Here is a 23,326-nt window from a genome sequence, read left to right as displayed (position 1 = left end):
CTGGTGGTTGAATGGCTGTAGCCTGAGCCTGGTGGTTGAATGGCTGTAGCCTGAGCCTGGTGGTTGAATGGGTGCAGCCTGGGCCTGGTGGTTGAATGGCTGTAGCCTGGGCCTGGTGGTTGAATGGGTGCAGCCTGGGCCTGGTGGTTGAATGGGTGTAGCCTGGGACTGGTGGTTGAATGGCTGTAGCCTGGGCCTGGTGGTTGAATGGCTGTAGCCTGGGCCTGGTGGTTGAATGGCTGTAGCCTGGGCCTGGTGGTTGAATGGCTGTAGCCTGGGCCTGGTGGTTGAATGGGTGCAGCCTGGGCCTGGTGGTGGAATGGCTGTAGCCTGGCCCCGGTGCCGGCAGAGCCTCAGTGCTGCTGCGGTGGGGGAAACAGCCAGAAAAACCAAAAGGCTGAGGGGTAAAGCATGATTTACACGTCCTCCTTGGACGCAGCTTTTGTTCAGAACTAGACAAAGACAAAAAAAATGTATGGCATTTTCTGTCCAGATGATATACAATCATATTGTTTGTACAATATAACATGTTTGTATATTTTATATTGTTCATACAATATAGTGATTTAAAATATATGTTGTGATGATAAACGGACAGTGCTCTGATCAGTTTCACTTTATTACAGCACAGACGTGTTTCTATTCCGGTGGTCCTCCTCAATTTATCTCACACACACTGGGATGAGAGCACATTGTTTCACTGTAGTATGATTGCATTTACCCATTAATAATCTTTCTTTTCTAAACACAGCTGTCAGATCTGCACCAATCAGGATCTTCTGACAATGGGCAGGTCATTTTCCAAGAGAACTGATTGGTCAGGAGGTGGGGCTTTAGTACTTTTGAGGTAAGAAGTTAGCTAGCGTCGTAGTACAGGACACACCAAATAAATCCCAGAAGTTAGTGCGATAAAGAGGTTGTGTGTTTTCAGAGACATATTCTGTGGTGGTTTTGTCTTTTTTTGTTGCCATTTTATGTATATGCAGTAGCTTAGTGTGTCAGTTTGTCTAGTTTTGTTGTTTGTTGGGCTTGTGCGTTTTTCTATCATGCTATGTAGTTCTGTTGTTGTTTTGTGTATTGTTGATTTGTGTTTTTTTGAGTCATTTTAGGCTTTTGTTTTTAGGGGTTGCATGTAGCTTGCAGGCCACCAGTCGCTCATGTCTAAACTACAAAATAAACTTAAAGAAACAGCCTTGGTCACTTTATCTAAAAGCGCTCAGCTCACTGTGCTTTTATTTTGACAGGCAAATGGCACCAAGCGACACACAAACAATCTTTAGTTCTTTTGAGTAACATTAAATGTAACTCTGTAGTGACACTTTACTTTAGAATGAACAGGCACCAATGTAACAGCATACCAACTTTCACCCCACATCACTCAAACGGAGCATTTTTTTTTCAAAGTACAAACTTTACTTGATCAGGTCGGTATAAAAAGTGAGGTGAGGAGAGAGACGTGGGCAGGGAACAGCTTTTGGTCACGTGGAATGATACCAACATGGAGTCCTGCTGCCTTCACGGACGTCCTTAGAGGCAGCGGAACATCCAGACTCCTCTGGATGTCAGAACATTCAGTTCATTAAAAGCACGAAACACTCCCGCGTTCGTTATACCATCGTGTTGCTCTCGCCAATCTGGTCCACCAGCTGAAAGGAGAGGAAGGGGGAAAGTTACTTACAGTAGGGGACGCTGGATTTCATACAGAATGTAAAACGCTCGCAGGTTAAAAGAAGGAAATGTGGTGTTCAAAGATATACTTATGTTAAGATTACAGCTGGGCAATATATCTATATCTATATTTTTGTTGTTCTTTTGTGTATTTTTTTTGGTAATTTTGGACGTCTTTCTGAGTTGTTTTGTGTATTTTTTGGTATGTATGTTTTTCTTGGATTTGTGTTGTCCCATTGTATGTTTCTTTTCTCCTTTTGTGTTTTGTTGTCCTTTTGTTTATTTTTGTTCTTTTATGTATTTTTGTTGTTCCATTGTACATATTGTGTATTTTATGCATTGTTGTTCTTTTGTGTATTTCTCTGTTAATATGTGTTTTTTTTAATGTCATTTTGAGGATCCCAAGCAACGTTTAAGCGCTGTACTAAACTATTTAGTCTTCTGCGACAGAGTAATCGACTTCAGTATTTAAGGAATAAATGAACTACTCTGTATATAAAATACACTAAAAGTGGTTACATTTTGTAGAAAAACTATTAAAGAAAAAAAAAATCCCCACAAAAACAGTTAGACATGTTAATGTTAATTTAAAAAAAAAATATATATATATATATATATATATCAGTATCTGTACAAAGAAAAAAAAAAAAAATTTCACCCTCTTTTCCTGACATTAGTATTTCACCTTTTTAATAATTTTGTCTCAATTTAAAAAAAAAAAAGTTCCCAGCCATTAAAAGAGCTAAAAAATACCAACCAAAAACTAAAATAAAAAAGGCTAAAACCGTACAAACTAGAGGCTCCACACTTACCGTCCTGATGCCGGGTAAACTAAGCAATGACCCAAGAACAGGAATTCGTCTGATGAACCCCACTGCCACTGGGAAAAACCCCCTGGGAGACAGAAAGAAGTGATACTTTCACCAAAGTTGTTTTTCAATGACATACTTTTACTCAAGTGTGGCTTTTCAGTGTTTTATGCTGGACTGAATAATAATAATAATAATAGGGTTGCACCGATTTTTAAAAAGAACTGACCTGCCGATACCGATTTTGGCTGATCCCACTTTTTTTTTTTTTTTTTTACAACAAGAGCATATACCTTGAATGTTCCAATCTTACTTTATTGTAAAACTTTGAACAATACAAACTTGTTGTTTTAACTGCACGTGAGGTAGTTATCTGTAAAATAAATGAAAAGTTTAGAGTATAGCTGTCCAAAATACTTAATTATATCAGTTCCTTTAGTCTTTCATTTTTCACATTTTAAAACAGCTTACACTGTAGACCTGTTTGGAGCTATTTGCCAAAAATAAAGTGCACAGCAGTATTTTAGGTTTTACAAATAAAGAAAATCACAAAATTTGAGGTAGATGATAAAATAATCTACAGGACAAATTGATATTCAGTGCCAAGAACTCAATAATTTACATCCTAGTTGCTTTGCAGCGGGCCACTAGCTTTTTGCCCTCACTAGCTTTAGCATTAGCTTGATTGCTAGCTTCACATGCTGCATACTCGGCGGTGTGGTGGATTCTTAAATGGCGAATGAGGTAAAGTTTTGTTTGGAGCTCCACCACAACTTATTTCCGCGGTACATGAATTACAAATTGCAATCATTTGCTCTCTTTTTTGTGTAAAACTGCTGAACTGCCGACATGCTACATTGATGGTAGCAGATGAATGCGCACGCGCTCACATGACCTGGTGGGCGGGGCCTGTCAGTCATTTCACAGCAGAAGAGGACAGTGGCTGACTTAACTCACTCAGTGCCATTGACGAGATTACTCGTCATTTGCGTTTTTTCACGGGAATTACTAGAAAACACCCTGACGGAGGTCTCTCATCAATATCTAAGCTGTGGGGTGTAGTAGTGACCAACTGTGCCCTGAAGATGGCAGCAGTGCACCTTTAGATGAGAGATTAGCCACTGATGCTACCCAGCAAAGGAGGAAGAAACAGGAACGAGGGAGATTATGGCGCTACAGAGTGAAATTGTGACGTATCCAGCAGCTCATAGCACCACATACTAACACAGAACATGTATGGACATGAGTACATTATTGATAATGTTGAGATGGTGAGATAAAACCATCAACGGGTCATCCCTGCGTGTCGGGAGGAGGGAGTCGCGGGGGGGGTACAAAATACCCCCAGCCTGTGAGCCAGATAGCAAAATAATAGGTGACATGTAGGAGGTAGCAGCGCACCTTTGGATGAGAGATCATCCATGCTCAGCAGAACTCAGAGGGAGAGGAGGAAAGGCGTTTACGAGACAGAAAATGGTGCTACGTACGAGAGTTGATGTTCCCAGCAGCGCACAGTGACACTCTGCATGTCGGGGAGGAAGAGCAAGTTGCGTGTGCGCAGACTGACGGGAGTGAAACTTGGAGGAACGCCAAAATACAGTAAGAAATCCATTCAACTCTAACATAGATAGCAAAATAATAATAGTTTTGCCATCAAAAGCCTGGTCTCAGCGTTTACACTTACATCAAATATCTATCATCTAATTTTGTTGCTATCTATTGGTTACCTTGTTAGGCTTCCTAATAAATGAAAATATAGGTTTTAATATTTTTGGTGTGGGCGTCTGAGCCTTTTTTGTGTCAGTATACACCTCGATTTAATTCTCTTTTAAATGGTAAAATGTGGGAAAGCTTGATATGAATAATTTAATAATTGTTAACTACATATGTGTAAAACTTTACATAGAACTGTAACATGGTTCCCCCAGTTTAGTGTTTAAATTATAATGATAATTTTTATAGAATTTTTATGGCAATTACAATTGCAAAGTCAATTATCTAAACTCAATTACAATTTAATTACGGTTACGACAGCAACAGATTTTTAAAATTACAATTACAATTATAATAACGCCATAATTGTAATTAATTATTAATTATGCAAATACAATTATAATTGACCCCAACCCTGGCAAGGATCGGCTGATCCCCCAAAATCAGGGAGATCGGCACAGATTGATTGGTGCATCCTAAGTGAATAATGGTGAGCGCGGTCTGAGGTGCCGACCTGAACAAAAGGAAGAAACCGTAAATCTCCAAAACCACTCCGATGATTGGCCAGCCGATCAGGACCACAAACACGCCTCCCAGGAAGAAGCTGGTGGCCTTGGCTTTGTGTCTCTGGAAGAAGAAGCGGAAGGTTCGCTCGAGGCCGATGACGAAGGAAAGCCCAGAGACGAACAGGATCTGCACACAGACGTTAGATTAAAAACCTCAGGAAATGTCAGCAAAGCCAACTGAGTGCAGGTGAAGCTCACATTTCCAATGGCGAGGAGGGCTTTGTCAAAAAAGAGCATCATCCCGAAAAAGAGGAAGAACACTCCGAAGCCCGTCAGGCCCATTCCGATCTCTGCAGGGGGAAAAGTTTATTGATCATAGGAAATTAAATATGAACGAGAGCAGATGAGACTCTGAGAGCAGCACCATGTTCATTGTCATCTTACTAGAGACTAAACACACACAGCAGTCCATGTAAATGAACAGGAGCAGTCCTACATCCATTCTGTCACAGTTAACAATAGAGAGTTTTCACGACGCGTCATCAAACTAGAATTGCGTAATATTTGTTTTCAAAACTGTAAATTTGTTGTGGAATTTGTCGATGTGTTTTGCACTTCTCAGCCACTGTAGAATATATAGAAGTTTTTCACGGCACGTCATCACTGCTTCATCAAACCAGTAGTCGCCATATTGGAGGTACTCAGCAGGTAAACAAAGCAGATCCTGAATGTCGAACTAAAGGAAATGGTGAATTATTTCCGTGTTTTTGGCTGTACAACTTGGTCAGACCTTGAAAAACATTTGGAGTTTTATAAACTTCCAAAAGTTACAACAAATCAGGGAGAAAAATGTCAAAAGTTATCAGAGGAAAGGAAGCGCTTGTGGTTAGTGAAGCTAAACCAGGATCTACGAGGCAAAAATCTGGACAACATCTGAATTTGTTCGACCCATTTCTTGTCAGGTAAGTTAATTGTTGATAGCAGTGGCTCTTAACAAATTTTCTAGTGTATCAAAAATACTACCACATCGAATACAAAAACCTTTCACATACAATCAAAATTCCTATGAATTCAGACATAATAATGTGTTTAGACCAAACAGGGTCATATCAAACGTTGGCAAACATAGTACTGTGTATAGAGCCATGAACCTCTGGAACAGCCTTGACGCAGAGACACAACAGTCCATTAATCTGAAACGATTTAAGGAGAAAACGAGGAGTACATTTCTACATGCATACAGATCTCAAGTCAACTCTACAGCGACGACATGGAACTCATTAACTGGTCATTGAGCGCCATTGACAAAATCTTCTCAACAAGGCAATTGCTTCAGCACGAAATACCGTGTCCAAAGGACACATACCCAGGTGGATATGTCATGGATGCACGAGGGAGAAGCCAGATGCTCTGTCTCTCCCAGCTGACAGTGGAAGATGTGGAGGACATCTATCTGCTAGGAGTCATGATCTTTGGCCTGCTAATGATGGGGGTATGTGTATGTGCCTTCCGGATGGATCGTAAGCTGAGGCGACTTTCAGAGGATATGAAGGTACTCCGAAAGAAGAAGAACTTTACGTTTGGAGAGTTGGAGGAACGTAAACAACGACTGGAAAAGAAAGCCCGAGGAGATACGGAGAAAAAGGACAGTGAAGAGGAGTAACAACAGGAACAATGACTGCAGACGAGAATATTTCACATAAAAAAGGACAAAAAAAAAAAAAAAGGAAGAAACGAGGTTGGATGTAAAATTATCTGTGTTCAAATTAGGGGACGGATCTGGATAAGCATAATGCTTTTTTCCGTCGCCCTTTCCGGCATGCAAAAGGACAAAAAATAAATAAATAAATAAATAAAAAAACAATGATGTGATTTTGCTCTGAATGTCAAATGAATTTCTGTGAATGCAACCATGTCGGAAATGAACTGAATAAATAAAATAAATTTTAAAAAAATGATAAGAATATAATTAATATCAAGCTACTGCATGTGGCATTAATGACTTAATATAATCACATTTAATAGCCTGCTACAGTAGCAACACAGTTCTTAAAAAGTAGAGAGCTAAAACATGCTGTATTTGCCATTGTATTCCAGGTAAAAGGTCTGATCTTTATCAAAGGATGACCGAGATTGGGTTAGAGTTAAAACCAGGTAGTTGACCATATCAGGATACACAACAGACGGAAGATTCTCCGGGTTGTCATTCATCCAAAACAAGGAAGCCAACTCATATGGATCTGCACCACCAATAAACCATAACTTTTCCAAATATCATGCACTTTCCTGCGGACCAAGTCCTTCCCTGTATGTCTTTGCATCTATAACGCATTTTGAGGTGCTTTTCTGTGGTTTTGGACATTTATTCATCGCATTGTTTACCTCTGAGTGCCTCCAATATGGCCGCACATCCAGGTTACTGCCCAAAATGTGACGTAGGTGAAAACCATCTATATGACAGACTTACAGCGTGGTAGTAAATCAAAGACAAGTACCTATAGTGTTATTGACAATAAAATAGTGACGTTATGGTTTACTGTTTACATGTTTGTGCCTTTTAGAGAGAAAAAGTAATACGCTTATTGAGTTGTTCTGATCATCAATGATTTTGTTTCTTAATTAGTAAAATAAAATGCAAATTTACAACAAATCAGTAGTATACTCCATCCAAACGACATAGAAATGGGATTGAGAAAACAAGATTGTGTGTATAAAGATTACTTATTTTATTTTAAACATACCATTATACATATTCGCAGTTTTGATGCTTTTTTTGATTGAATAAGGGACAAAGTCTTGATAGATTCTTCAAATTCCCAAAGAAAAGGAGCGAAGACTTGTTCATTTAAACCAGTGTCTATAGAATTTACCATATAAAATGAACAGGTTCACAAATAAATCAATATCATATTTGTTATGTTCAAAGTATATAATAATAATAATAATAATACATTTGCGGTTAAATTGAATGTTATTAAATACATAAATATATTTTAAATAAAAAGCTAATCGTTTTAAATACAGTACTCCGGAGTGACGTAACAGCCTATCAGCCAATGGCAATAGAGATTGTCGGCCTGCTGGTACTTGTAGCGGAAGCTGGTTTATGACAGAAACCCCTTAAAAACGCAGAAAACAGAGAACGCTTACTCTGTGAGTCTGTTAAGGAGATCATCGCGGCGGCCGCTGGAGGATTTCGCGGCGCTGGGAGCTAATTATTCCGAATAAATCACTAGATTTATCTGTAGAGTTGATGTTGAGATGCTCTAGCAACCAAACGCAGAGCTAGCGGTCTGACGTGACGTCACTGGCACGTAGACAAAGCCACGTACGCACGTACGTCAACAGAGATCGTCTATGAAAGCCGGTGTGAAGAGCACTCACTCCAACAAGTCAGTGTTCTTTCCTTGGTTCATTTATTACACAAAATCAGGCAAACACAATATCGATATAGTTAGTCATGATACAAGACAGAACAAACATTTTTTAAACTAGCTTAAATCAAGATAAAAACAGTTGAAGAACAATACTTAGGGTAGCATAATAAAGTCAAAACCACAAGTTTAGTCTCTACACAGAGGAACAAAATAGAGACAAAAAAATACTACAGTTCTGTTCTAATGGCAATTCAACATTTTAAGTCTTCTAGTAGACAGGATTTGGTGAATGAAATTTATGAAAACTTGTACAGACTTCATAGGAGAGGTTTCAAGATTTTTGTTTTTATGGATTCCAGCACATAGAGGGATAAGCAGTAATGAAGCAGCTGATAAATTACCAAAACAGGCACTTGCTTCAAATGACCCTCGTATGGACATACCTTTTTAGTAGGGCAGAGGTAAAGTAATTTATTAAAAGAAATATCATGGCAGAATGATAGGCGTGTTGGGACTCATCAAACACAGGGAGACATTTATATGCTGTACAGAGCACAGTGGGTACTGGGAGGTGCACCAATAACAAGGAAGAGAGGTTCATGACTAGATTGAGAATAGAATCAGAATCAGAATCAACTTTATTGGCCAAGGGTGTATGAATACACACGAGGAATTTCTTTTGGTGACCTGTGCTCTCTCAGGTAGTGTAACATTAAATAATAACAATCAACTAGAATAAAGAAAAATAAATAAAAAAAAGAAGTATAAACATAAATATAAGAGTAGTTAGACTAATTTGTGCAAACTAAATAAAAATAACAAGATAATACTAATAATAATAATAATAATAATAATAATAATGAAATAAAATAAAAATACAATAATAATAATAATAAGATAATAGTGCAGTCGTGCAGAATAGGACTGAATACTGACTGAATAGGACTGAATACTCGTCAAAAATCATGATACAGGATTGTGAGCATTGCAATGAGCCAGAGACTGTGGAACATGTTTTCCTAAAATGTAGTAGATATTCAAGACAAAGACAAAATATGCTGCAGGATTTACGCCGTCAGGGGATGGAGATTAATGTGGGTAATGTCTTGAATAAAGTTAAATTGAAAGGGGTACTCAAATTCCTTAGTGATTCAGAAGTTATGGGAAGAATATAGTTTTTTTGTTTTGGTTTTTTGTAAAGATATTGTCATTAAGTAGTGAAGGTGATAGTGACAATAATGATAATTATTATGACTTTGGAAAAGGATAAAGCCCTGGTTCATACTCCGGTTCAGTAGGTGGCGGAAAATGCACCTTTGCCAGTTGAGTGTCACCCGCCAACAAACCACAAAAGAAGATGAAGAAGGCAAAAAGAAAAAGAAGAAGAAGAAGAAGAAGATGAGGAAGATGCCACGGGGCAGCTACATATTTCCGGCGTGTTAGTGTCGTCTAAATTTGTGACTTTCGCTGTTTTTTTTTTAGCCATCATGGGGCGGTTATTATTGATCAAGTAACACGTGGTGCAGCAGCTGCTGATCGAATATGGGACCCGGGGTCGCCATTGCTCTGGTTTTCGTGGGCTGTTGTAGCAATGTGGTGTTTCTGGAGCTGCTCGTCAGGTGAGTGCGCTACACGTAAAGCTGCTCTGTATATGGGGCCCTATTGTAAAGTTACACATGCTAAAATAAACAGCCATTAGCAACAAACCACGTTTACAAAACGTATGTGATTTTTTTTTTTTTTTTTATTTATTTGTAATTTTTTGCCATTGTGAAATTTGCGATGATTTTCCTCGTATAAATATAATGTAAATGTGAAATCTAAATGCTAAATATTATTAAATTTAAATCTTTGATGTATGGAAACCCAAAAGAGTCATAATTAAGTAAATAAAAACATTTTGGAATAAATACCATTTTATTAAATAACAAATATATAATATGGCCATTAAATTGTTAAATAAGGTAATATTATTATGAAATACGTTTTATTATTCTTAAATATATATTTCCACAATGGTCTTTTTTTATTTCATAATGTTGTTTTTCAGCAGAATGACTAAGTTCTGTCAACAAAGCTAGTGGGTTGGACCTCGGCTTGATCCTTTAATTGTGGGAATGCGAAGCAATTACTTAACGAAATGCTGTTAGTTATCTGTGGATTCGCATTCCCGGTTGGATTGTCGCAGCAATGCAAAGTTTCTGGTATCGATTAGTTTTCCTGGACATCGGTCATGGCCGTTCTTTGACCGACACAGTGGTAGCAATGGGAGGGAATATACATAAAAGTATTATTAATAATAAAAACAATAATGCAAGAAAAGTGCAGTGAGATGTGTCTAGCTTGAATGTATTCATTTTGAGTGAGGGGGCGAGTGCATGCGTGTGGCCTCCGAGTGCCTCCAATATGGCAGCGGATCCGGGTTACTGCCCAGAACATGACGTAGGTGAAAACCCTCTATTTTTTTCACCTTTGACATTTAGATTTAGATTCAACATTTATATGTAGATTTAATATTTAACATTTAGAGTTAATATTGGCATTATATTTTTATGAGAAAGAAAAATTTCACAAATATTCCTGTAAATCTGGTCAAGAGTAGCATAAAAAAAAATCACATACGTTTTCAAACGTGGTTTGTTGCTAAGTGGTGCAAAAAGTTGCTGTTTATTTTAGCATGCGCAACTTTACATCTGCGCCCTACTGTATATCTGTAATCCTCATTTCACATTTACAATTTAATGCCAGCATCATTTTGTAATTATAAATAAATACAGCCGTTGTTTCACTGGTAAATATCAGTTTAATTGTTACACAGAACGGTTGGTAAGAGCTAATTTGATCTGGTGTTTGTTTAATGAATGAATTCTACGGCTAGTTCATAGTCTTTAATGTAAAAACCCCACAAATGGTTTTTAAGGATAACTCCGGATGTTAAGACTTTAAGTATCACATCTTTTGTCTCAGATTTATTCATGTCTTACTTTGTTTTACAGAGAGTTCCCAGGATGTGGCAACATCGTCACGTTTGCTCAGTTTCTCTTCATCGCATTAGAAGGTTTCTTCTTTGAAGCCAGACTTGGACGTAAAAAGGCGGCGATCCCTGTCAGGTAGACTAACAGTTTCTTTTCCTGCAGATGAAAGGTAACAGTAATGGTTCTTTCTTCCTCTCAGTAATTACTTCATCATGGTGATCATGTTCTTCACCGTCAGCGTGATCAACAACTCCGCTCTCAACTATAGCATTGCCATGCCTTTACACATGATCTTCAGATCAGTGAGCTCTTTTTTTTTTTTTTTTTTTTTCTGCACATTTTTTCCAATTATTCTGCTGTTTTTTTCTGACTCACTGTCCTCGTTGCTCTGCAGGGATCACTCATCGCCAACATGATTCTGGGAATTATCATCCTGAAGAAGAGGTTTGTGCTCTCTGTTCAACAGTAAACCACAGTTGGACATTATTCTCATCCAAAGATGAGAAGAAACACAGTATTTTGTTGCTTTTTAATTAGATATTTAGATTTTTAAGGCCTGTTTTAAATTTTCACAAATTCTGTATAAGGGAATACCCATTTCCGTTTATTTCAGTTTAATAGAATCCGTGTACCCTTCGTTCTTTGGTTATTCCGTTTGAAAACCAAATCAAAATATCAAACAAACATTGTGGTTATTTTGTTTTATTGATTTAAAACCAAAACAGAAATACAAAAAAACCAGATAGACTGCGTTTTTTTTAATTTTTTTTTTTTTATCTTGTTCTTTTTGTGTGACGGGGATATTAGAGCGAGAACGGAAGTCGCAGCCCTTCGTTTCCCTCCCCAGGTTCTGGACCAAGTCTCCTCACACAATAGGACTGTTAAGGATTTATTTCAGCAGTTTTCTGCTCCTGTTTTCATTCAGTCTGTGGATCTTTTAGCTCGTAAAAAAGCTGCTCACGTTTGTTTTGTTTCACGGTGTTACGGTCCAAATAGTATCCAAATAAACTGGTGACTGACTATCGACTGTGAGGAACAATAGATGTTAGAACTTCTACCTTTTGTCACTTTTGCAAAAACAATTACAGATTTGCAGCCGTCAGCTCACACGGAAGTTGATCACAAGAAACGAGGAGCACCAGTAGATTCATTACACCACCTCTGGTTCCACATATTATGTGTATGTTTTACGTAACATCTATTTTTTTGGTTTTGATTTATTTATGTATTATTTCACCAGTAATGTGACATATGTGTTACTTCTTTTTATGTCAGGACCGGGAGCAAAAGTCTGCCCAGTCACCAGTTTATCTGGATACTATTTGGACCTTAATTCTGTCCGGTAAAGTTGGCAGATATTCACAAATTTGGACTTCCAACATTAACTTTTTAACGAAACGATATCGACACACAAATTACTTTGCCATCAGTGTGAGGTTGAAAACATACTACAAGATTATTTTTTATCAAACACAGCAGAGTAAAAGTCCGTGTCGGTCGTTTTGTGTGGTGAGAAAACATGAAGCTCTCGTCCTAGTTTCCCCCGTAAATATCAAAATATCACACAAACAGAACCAGATTTATTTTAAAACAGAAAAACGCTGCTTGTTTGGTTTTTGGTTTTCCCTGTTTCTGGTTTTAAACTAATAAAACAAAACAAAAAATATCAGCTTTTTCAATTTTATTATTTGGTTTTGAACTTAAATAACCAAAGAACGAAGGGTACACAGATTTAAAAGTTTTTTCCTAATTTGGTGTAATTAATTACTGACAAACTTAACATCCCAACATCACGCCAAAAATACTTAATAGGGATCCATTAAAGCGATATAGACCCATCACATGAATGTTCTTTAAATGATAACTCTGAAGCTGAATAAAAAATATATTTAATCAACTTTTAGCCTCAAACACATGTAATATCTATATATATATGTGAATTTTAATATGGTGATTTCAACCAAACAGCATTAACATATATTTGCCTAGGGACCTAAAAGACATGTCAGCTTTACGCATATTTAAAAAATCTTTAAAATCCTTTTTTTTACCAATTTATTTATTTGTTGGTGTAATGAAAATGTGTCTTGATGTACCTTTTTATGTAATGTTTCTTTATAATTTTTACTGTCTTAAATTTTTTCTGTTCTTATATGTACTAGAATCTTGATTTATTAGTATTTCTTTTTTTAATGAATGGACCCCAGGAAGATTAGCAACCACCACGGTGGAAGTTAATGGGGGTCCAATGAACAAATAAATATCATGTCGTTGTTACATCAGGGCTACTCTTCGTATTTTCTCTTTGAGCAGTTTGATGCCCTCAGGCTCATAAAACCAGTTTGAGTTACTTAAATGCAGCTCTTCCTTGAGTAATTACAACATCACAGTTTGAACATGTTGATCTCTACCAGCGTTTGTTTTAAGTGTTTGTTATTGCAAATGCAGCTTCTAAATCTCCTCTCATTCTTAATAATAAAGGTTACAAATATTTGTCTTTCAGTTGAACTTTCTGTCATTTGAGGATTCCTTTAAGTTAAATGTTGTAAATAGTTGAAAAATGTCATATCTTTATGACGTGTCATATAGACAATTCCATTTCAGGAAGTTTCAAACACTTGCTACAGATTAAACCTCCTTTTTTATGGAAAAATCTGGTGATAATGTGGGATAATCTCACAAAACATGTAGGTGTGGAAAAGGTTTCTCAAATGGGGGCACGTGTACTCCTTGGGGTACGCATTGACACTACAGGGGGTACTTGAGAGAGAGATAGATAGGAAAATTACCAAATGAAGGCATTAAAAATATGGGGTTTCATAAGGTTTATTTTAAGTTAAAAATGATAATCATACTAAGTATTACCAGCAACAAAATAAGAGAAAAATATTTTAGGGGCATTTTAGTGGATTTTTATCTGGCAAGGCAGAACAGTTTCCTGTGTGAGATATTGCAGAAACACATTGGTGCTAAAGACTAGATTTTAGTGCTCTATAAGTTGATTTAAAAATGTTAAATGCAGTTTTTAGAGCTACATTTGAGTTATTATTTGAGTCAAAACAAAATACACGTTTAATTTCTCATGGCTCTTTAAGGTCAAGGTAAAACAGTGAGCTGTGATAATTGCGCTACACAGCTCATTTTGACGTGTGTGCACTGTTGTTGAAGTACTGGTAACTAAAGCATGCGTGTGATCTCTTTGCAGGTACTCGCGCAGTAAATATCTGTCCATAGCTCTGGTTTCAGCTGGTATCTTCCTCTGCACCTTCATGTCTGCAAAACAAGTGGTAAGCTCCCATTTACCTGCATGTAGCCGTTTGATGTCATCAGTGTTGTGCTAGTTACTGAAAAAAAGTAACTAGTTACCATTACTAGTTACTTCATCCACAAAGTTACTCAGTTACTATTTTGATTACTTAGTAATGCGTTACTGGAAAAAGTAACTTTTGAGTTACTTAGAATTAAAGAATGTATTATTTATTTTGGGTCATTTGTGTCCATACAGCTTCATATCAGTGCTGTAATAATATAATAATCCACTGTTGCTCAACTGCTATAAAACAACCATAAATGATGTGCATATTAAGCACAAAACAGCTGCTCCAAAATTAAAACAGTAAATTTTCAGCCTTAGCACAGTAATGTAAAGTAAGCTGTGCACATTCTGCCGTTGAAAATGCTTATGAAAATAAATGTAGAAAAACAAATTCACAGCATTTTTCTCAGCTACACAATGCTAAAAATCACGCTAATGAGCTGCTGTTAGCAGTGACTCAGCAGCAGCGACAGGCTGCATATTTACAACAACATACCGTGCAAAAGTTAGGCTGATCTGTCCCTGGATAACAGTCACAGTCCATTAAAATCCAGCCTCAGCGTTAGCTTAGCTTCACTGATGCATCTTTTGGAGACAAAAATAAGACGCGTGTTTCCACTCTGAGAAGCACGTCCTGCTCCGCATTGACTCGCCATGATTGGCGCACGTGATGTAAACAGAAACACGCTGACAATGCTTATTCTTCTACTATTTTACCGTGTTTGGCACGGCATCCCGCAGGGCATCCCTCAGAAATATGTAATATGTCACTGTAAACAGGAAGTGCACTGCAGCTAGCAAAGTAACGGACAAATGCATCACATTGTAACGGTAACGGCGTTATTTCTTTAGACAAATATTGCGTTACAGTACTAGTTACTGTCAAGTGACATTGGGGCGGTAACGCGCAACACTGGATGTCATGGGTTACAAAAGGGAAAATGTTGGTTTGGTTTGTTCTGTTTTTTTTGTTTTTTTTTTGTGATTTTGTAGCTCTGGTTTGTTCATGTTTACCCAGAATGTGTCCAATGAGGGATCAGAGGAGCCTGGCCTTTATCCCTTCCTGTGCTGGCTCATAGGTGAGTAAAAAGAGAACTTCATCTAACACCACTGCACGTCACATATGTCACAATTTGTACCTAAAGGACATTTGTTTATACTTTAGCAATTCATCGATTCTTTGTAAAACAAGGTGTTTGAGGACCTCAAGGAATCTTTGCAGCCCTGTTTAATGATACTCAGATCTCCTTACGTTATGTTATCTATTTTATAAAGGAGGCTGTATTTGCTCAAGCAACTCTCCTTATAGTTTCAGTTTTGCAAGATGTTGTAATTGTACTGCCCTGTGGGGTATTTCAGAAAGCAGGTTATGTTCAAACTCTGAGTATGTTCATGCTGAAATGAGAGAAACTCTGAGTATTCCATTCCTGAAAGCGAGGTATGTTTTTCTCTGAGTAAGTCACAATGGTAACATTCTCCATGAACTGAACCTGCTCGCTTGGCTTCTTGTTGATGATGTCATAGGTTCTCTCAGAGTCAACATTCAATGTTGATAGGTAGTCATGTTAACACAGCTCAATGTTGACAGGTAGCCATGGCAATCCTGAGGGTGTTTAGCTCCGGTCACGGCTGAGGAGGTTTAGCTGAGCTTGAGCTGTTTGGCGGAGGTCTGAGCTGTCAGAGTGCTTTTCTAGTAAGGGCTCGAGCAACAACGATGCGTAGGACCCTATTCAGAATCAGAATTCCTTTATTAGCTCACTCAGTGCCATTGACGAGATATCTCGTCATTTCAAATCCAAACGCTCAGCAGTTGAAAATGCAGTTGAACCCAACCCTGGCTCATGTGGATGCTGTGCTTGAAGCAGTACCAATGTTTGTTTTATCCTGTGTGTCAATGGTGTGCGTGTGTTCAGGTATCGCCATGTTGACCTTCGCTCTGCTGGTATCAGCCAGAATGGGCATCTTCCAGGAGGTGCTTTACAAGGAGTATGGAAAACACCCCAAGGAGGCTCTCTTTTATAACGTAAGTTGTATTAATAATGTAGCTCTTACTATTACTGTAACGTCTGTGATTCCCACACATCACAGCACTGCCTGCCTCTGCCCGGCTTCCTGCTGTTCTCCAAAGACATCTACAACCATACCGTCCTCTTCAGTCAGAGCAGTGAGTCCCATTCCCTCCACCTGCATCTTTTGGCACTCATTTATCAACCGTTTGTATGTTCAGATCTGAGCGTTCAACCACATTCATGCAATCTTCGGTATTTAGCAATCCTGACATGAGTGTACGCTACAATCAGATCAGAGTGAGTGGATTTGTGGTGCAGCACAACCAAATCTAGGGCCCTATAAAATTGACATTAACGGAATCACAGAATCGACCAATGATAACTGTTGAACGCGGAAATTGACCGAATATGGATGAAATGCCGTCATCGTGAGGCAAGGAACGTTTTGTTATGGAGAAATGTTTCCGGGAAGCGCTTATTAGATGCACCCGCCCCACTCCAGTCCAGGCCGCTTTAAACAGTCTAAACTGCCAAAAAACTATGCAACTCATCCCTCACTCTAAAATACGTAGCCACCAGTGCCCGTTTAACTTTAATGTGTCTGTGAAACTCCACCCATTTGTGGTGAAGCGCTGAGCGGCGCTTCATGAAAACATGATCAGCTTCACCTGCTCAGAGTGTTTGAACAACACATCTAATCAGTGCTACAGAAGATCTGTGGATGAAGTTGTTCTGTTGTGGACGAGACCATCAAAGCCACGGATTGTAACGTTTTAAACATTGTTGGCTAATGATAGTTTCTGATACTGCCAAATATTCTGGCCCCTAATGGTGAAATAACTGATGCATCCTTGGGACCATTTTTTTTTTTTAATCGTTACAGTCTGGAATGATGTCATCAGGATCATTTGGATTAGGTTAATTACCTTAGAGCGGTAAGTTTGTTTTACCCTCCGTTTATCTGTTAGTCCGTCTGTCAGTTAGCAAGATAACTGAATGGATTTGGATGAAATTTTCAGGAAAATTGATAAATGGGACAAGGAACAGTGATTAAACTGTTGGTTACCTGTCCGAGCAGGAGCGTATGGTTCACCCACACACAAACACACAGGACGCAGCGCTGCTATGCGCTATCTTGGAGAATGAGTTCCGATGAGGTCCTATTTCCTCAGCATATCACTGGGGGCCGTATAGAGGAAATAGGACCTCATTCATGCTTTTAAATATAAATGGTTCCTGAAACTTTGAAAAATGTGCTTCAGTATTTAATCAGTAATATGATGAATTATTGGTGAAATTAGCTGAAGGCATAATAAACACAGAAGGGACAACATTTAGTCATTGTAAGGCTTTTTTCAGGGTTTCGATCGTTAATTTCTTTTAATGTGATAAACGTTGTGCAGACAACGGAGGTCGATAAATGTGATTTTTCTGTGTCTCTCTCCAGGATGTCTCTTGTGAAGTTGTTTTCAGCGTACACAGGGGCAGACTTCACCTGCTCAGTCGTTGATCCTCTTCCACACAGTGTTAAAATGAGCTCCTTTAAGTCCAGTTTTTACACGGTCAAAAAGCACATCTTTGTTTTGCTCCATCTCAGATGTGAGGATGCGGATTTTCATCTGGGAAAAGTTTATTTTCTTGATTGTCCTCAGTGGGCAGGGTCTCCGAAATGGGAGGGCGTAACATGTTAATGAAGATCGATTTCAGTTGCCACATTTATCAACACCCGATCATTTATACGCTGGGATTGGTCCAGTACGAATGTTTCATGAATCACACGGTGGTCCTGTCATACAACCATATGTGCACCCAGATTTACACCCGTTTTCATGCATGGTTAATAAATGAGGGCCATTGAGTTCACCACATCAACCAAAGGGTTAATTATGGGTTGTTTTTCTCTTTGCAGCTCCTTCTGAAGTCCCTGTGTTGGGTATCACAATGCCAATCATGTGGATCTACTTGCTGGTCAATGTCATCACACAGTATCCTTTTTAAGGATGAGTTAAAGGGATACTCAACCCAACTGATATGACAAATGTCATTGACACGAGCTGTGTTTCCATTTGAAATATCACTTTTATTTTACGAAAAACTGTCAAGGTTCGACAAAGTATGATTGCGCTTTGAACGTGTTTGCATTGAAGGTTGTTTTGGAGACTCGTAACTCCAGTGAAATTTCTGAATTTTTATATTTTATTTCGACAGTCGTCAGAAAATAATAAAAAGAACAAACACTCAATTATCTAACCAATCAGCTGAAAGAGTGTAGGTTGAAGCAAAAGCTTATAAACGCCTACCCATCACAAAAACAAAACAACATAGCCAAGCATGCTGATGAATAGTTGACTTAACTGGCGTATCGTAGTTTTGTATGAAGTTAAGATTGACAATGACTTGATATATTTGCAAAATATTTTCAGGTTTTAGTGACAATATTAAGTCTTCCTGCAACACGCAGTGGCTGAAATAAATTATTTTATATAATTTTAAAAGACATAATTTTTTTTTAAATAACAGGTTACACGTATTCTATTTTTTTTATTTTGCAGAAAGGCTGTACTTGAATTAAGTTAACAGTAGCATAACCAACTTAGCATCTGCATTGCTTCACCCCATGGAATTAAATTCAGAGGGTCCAGCTCTTATAGTGGGGTCTCTAAACCCTCTTCCCCTGGTCAGGGGTCTGCAACCTTTACTCTATAAGGAACCATTTAATCTCATCTCACCTGGATTAAAGTCCTCCTGGAGCCAAAAAAATACCTTCTCAATGAAAACAATACAGTGTATTAAATTATATACAGTTAAAATTATATAGATTAATTTTTGATTTAATTTGATTTGATTTATATTGATCATGTAAATGGAAACTTCAGAAAAGTTTAAAATAAAATTGACAGCAAGAAATAAAACAGCATCTTGCATCTTCAAATTGTTAATGTATTTGAAAGGCTACAAAAGTAACTTGAAATTTGATAACACATGATCATGTGATCAACACATGCTAATTTTGCTCATTTCTTGCCACATATAAAACATGCATATTTAACCAGCACATTGGTGGTTAAATGAATTTGTTCCCACACAATCAAAATCTCTATTTTCTTCAAGAATAGTGTTTTTGTTAGTTTAATTATCTTACCAGGAATTTAAAACTTAAGGTTAGGCCCCAGAGCTGCAGGTTGCAGACCACTGCCCTGAGAGAACCACAGCTCAACATCTGGCCTGGCATCACAGTCTCAGTTCTGGTCCCTCCATGCTGATTCTGATGAGCCTGTACAGTGTACACGCTATCAACGGAGCTCGGCACGTTTTTCCTTTTTACTGCTGCCCTCAATGTGAGCGCGCTCTCAGTGAAGGACTCGTTATGCCTGGCTCCGTTCATAGCGGGCTGCGTGCACTCCAAAGGAGCACATTGGTGTTTATACTCGATGCATTCATCATTCAATTACCTGCAGCCAGTCTCATCATCCAGGCCCGCGGGAATAAAGCTCGACCCGACCTGACCCATTAACTTAAATTGCAGGTCCGAGCCCGAAGCAAAACTGACGTAAATTATTATTTTATTGAACATATTGCAGCCGGTAGATTATTAGCGTGGTGCCTCGCGCAGCAAGGGGGGAGAGGGGCGCGCACACACTCACCACAGCCCAAAAGGTATTGTAATGACGTAACTCGGGCCGTTATCACAGTTTTACAGTCTTTAAAGGAGGTCATAGTAACACACCAAAAATAATCAAAGAACACGCCCACACTATGCAGAATTGTTCACTCTTTTCCCCGCTTATGCCCGCCCTTTCCCCAGCCTCCCAGCCAATCAAAACTCAGAACACATGTAAACAAAGACACACATTGGCTGAGAAAGCTGCACGTAACCATGATGCCTTCTCGGCCATGGGAAATCTCAGCATCAGTTAACTACTGAATACACAGAGATGTGACGGAGCGCTCAGCCGCTCTGCCCAAAATAAGGTCATCCATACGCACTCACACGGATGCGACCAGATAAAATTTTCACTCGCATATGCGACCATTTTGGTCGCAGTCTCGAGCCCTGTTTGTTTTTGTGCGGGTTTTTTGTTTTGAAAAGAAAATCTTTTCCCATTATAAGTTAGCAGACTTTTTTTTACCAGTGTGTTTCCACATAAACGTTGGTCATGTGACTGATAGTCAACAGTGTGTGTTGCCTGTTTATGGCTGTTTAATGTTGGTAACACTGTTAACATGGGTTTTGTGTGCTTTATAGCTTTACAGTGACTTTGTCATGTAAGTTGGACATCCTTACTTTAGACCAAAACATGTTACTAAAAAAATGTTCATTATGAAAAAAAGTCTGCGTTGTTCATCTTGATATTTAAGTTCAAATTGCCAGAATTCAGATATTTTTAATAAAACAAATGTTAAATATTGTTGAAATGATGTGAACAATAGACAAATGTCTGCATTTATATAATTTATTTGTGTTTATCATGCACCGCCTCTCCCTACATTACAGACTTTAACCATTTCCCAGGTACGTGTGCATCCGCAGCGTGTTCATTCTGACCACGGAGTGCACCTCGCTGACCGTCACTCTGGTTGTGACGCTGCGCAAGTTCTTCAGCCTCATCTTCTCCATCATTTACTTCCAGAACCCCTTCACTGTGTGGCACTGGGTGGGCACGGCCGTGGTCTTCCTGGGAACGCTGCTTTACACCGAAGTGTTGAGCAGCGTGTGTGCCGCACTCCGACCACCCCAGGCAAAAAAGACTGAGTGATGCGGAACTTAGAGTGTGGTTTTATATTATTATGGGAATTCAATTTTAAATGACAGATCTTATCTGAGTCTTAGAAAGAGCAAGAAAGTACCGGTAACAGCTTGTATTTGATGCAAAGCATTCGTGTGGACAGTTACTACATGCAACCACCACCCTTGTGATGTGTGAAGGGGGTGTGGCTGCAAAAACTACAGTGAAATACATTGTATCTATAATAGGACACAGCCTCAGATGTCTGATGAGCTTATGTCTATAGTTCAGGTAGTTTTAGGAAACACATGGTGGAATTACAGAGCAGCACTGTCAAGGTTTTTCTCCACTTTATCCCCACAGATCATCCAATCCCGTCTCACTACTTCAACCTGTAGTGAAGGCACCTTTGATTTAGTGCTGATATTCATTTATATCGTCTGAACATGACTTTTGGGAACCCACCTGCATTCTCATTATGCTTAGGATTCAGTTTCAGTGGTTCTGAGCTCAAGAGAGGTAGATTTACATTTAGCTGTATTTTACTGTTTAGTGCAGTTTTGTGTCTGATTTCTGCCTTTTACAATCTAGAAATGTCAATATTAGGAAAATAGGAGTCTGCAAAGTGACTTTAAACAGTGAAAAAATTAGTTCCTTTGGCAAGAAACTGCTGAACATGCTCGCTTTGTATTAATGGAGAAGAGTGAATGTATGAATGATAGTGGTTCTGCAGCCGTGCTGGTTGTATGTGGACCATTTACTTTTTTTCAACCTTTAAAGAAATTATGGCCCTAATTGTTTTTAATCAAAGGGAAACCTGTTCAAATAACTAATGTTTGAAACCTGAGCTGTCAATACTTGGTTCTTTGTGGTCCTACCCAGTCCTGCAGGATTTAGATGTTTTTCTGATTAAAGCTGATCGAGCCTGTTTACAAACCACTCCTTGCAATCAAGTGCAGAGACATGAAAAATCTGCAGAATTGCAGCCCTTTGTTATTTTTGATGCAAATGTATATTTTACTGACCATGCCCTGTGGGTTTTCGCAAATGGAAACAATGCAAATGTACACGGTGAATAGAAACAATGTGTGTTTGGTAATGTCTTTGTTCTGATGAGATTTTGTCAATAGGAAATGTAATCTTCAGCACCTCATTATGTCACACCATTGCAAGCAGAGACTTATGGGATTTATTTTGTCTGAATGTATTTTTCTATGTTAAAGCTAATGCCATGCATAGAGTCATGCATTTCATAGATGTGTTTTCTTTTAACCTCAGGTGTGTTGAACCACAGTTTGTTCAAATGAAATTCTTACACTTTGTCAAACAAACATTTTGTTCACATGACACATTAAAGTATTTCCCACACATTTGTTTTCTACAACTGTATTTTTCTTAAAAACGTGTGCATGAATTGCACTCATCACATCACCTCAGTGGAAAGTCACACATCTGTTTCACATCTGTCTATCAGGTTTCACAGCTGACTACATATCAGAGTAGAAACAAAGAATAAAGGCACAAATCTGAGGACGCATTTAAAGAGGTTCAGTAGCGGGCTTGCTACCGTGGTCCACGCTTTATTTTGAAGGGGATTTTATTTCTGGCAATGCTGTTCAAGCACAATAGAAATACGTGTTTGTAATTTCCAATGCACTGCTTTTATTTGCAATAATTGACAAGATACCATTTATGATACAAAAGTTTATTTGCGTCTAATTTATTTTTTAATTACACTTAATATATAAAACTCAGACGCTAAACAAAGGAGAAAAAACTTAAGACAGATTATTTACACTTTATTATGTGTAAGAAAACTGCTGTCTACCCTGTATTATGTAATTTTCATGTATTAATTTATCATCGATATTGCTCTTTTTTAATGAAAGTAAAAGGGAATAATTTCCATTATAGAATCCTTACCTGCAAGAAATTTAGGTATTAAATATTGCAAAAACAATAGGTTTAAACTGTTCCATCTCTTCACAACATAAATGTAAGAATTTTAATATTTTACATTAAAGACCAGTTGAGAACCACAGTTTTATGGGGCACCCATTGTAAAATAAACAGCAACATTTAGCATCAAACCACGTTTAAAAAACGTTTAAGATTTACATGTAACAGCATTTATATTTAGATTGAACATTCAAATTTAGATTTAGATTTAACATTGACATTTTTACGGGAAAAGTAACTTTCACAAACATTGCTGTAACTCTGGTC

General features: G+C 38.1%; 2 protein-coding genes across 2 annotated transcripts; one reads left to right on the top strand and one right to left on the bottom strand.

Annotated features, from left to right (window-relative positions):
• Nucleotides 1–590: 590 nt before the first annotated feature.
• Nucleotides 591–7,994, bottom strand: golt1bb (golgi transport 1Bb). The gene is made up of 5 exons (XM_028450272.1): nt 7,847–7,994; nt 4,955–5,046; nt 4,705–4,883; nt 2,481–2,562; nt 591–1,646 (listed from the first exon to the last, which is right to left on the bottom strand). The coding sequence occupies exons 1-5, from the start codon at nt 7,869–7,871 to the stop codon at nt 1,608–1,610; spliced, it is 417 nt and encodes a 138-aa protein (XP_028306073.1). The 5' UTR covers nt 7,872–7,994; the 3' UTR covers nt 591–1,607.
• Nucleotides 7,995–9,437: 1,443 nt separating this feature from the next.
• Nucleotides 9,438–22,470, top strand: slc35b4 (solute carrier family 35 member B4). Its single transcript, XM_028451578.1, has 10 exons — nt 9,438–9,692; nt 11,070–11,183; nt 11,248–11,350; nt 11,443–11,492; nt 14,254–14,335; nt 15,383–15,443; nt 16,278–16,387; nt 16,453–16,528; nt 18,283–18,358; nt 20,887–22,470. The coding sequence occupies exons 1-10, from the start codon at nt 9,616–9,618 to the stop codon at nt 21,128–21,130; spliced, it is 993 nt and encodes a 330-aa protein (XP_028307379.1). The 5' UTR covers nt 9,438–9,615; the 3' UTR covers nt 21,131–22,470.
• Nucleotides 22,471–23,326: the final 856 nt, after the last annotated feature.

Source organism: Gouania willdenowi, chromosome 6, assembly GCF_900634775.1.
Source record: "Gouania willdenowi chromosome 6, fGouWil2.1, whole genome shotgun sequence".
Taxonomy (NCBI): Eukaryota; Metazoa; Chordata; class Actinopteri; order Blenniiformes; family Gobiesocidae; genus Gouania; species Gouania willdenowi.
Note: the sequence above shows the minus strand (reverse complement) of the source record. Positions and strands in the feature narration are given on the sequence as shown.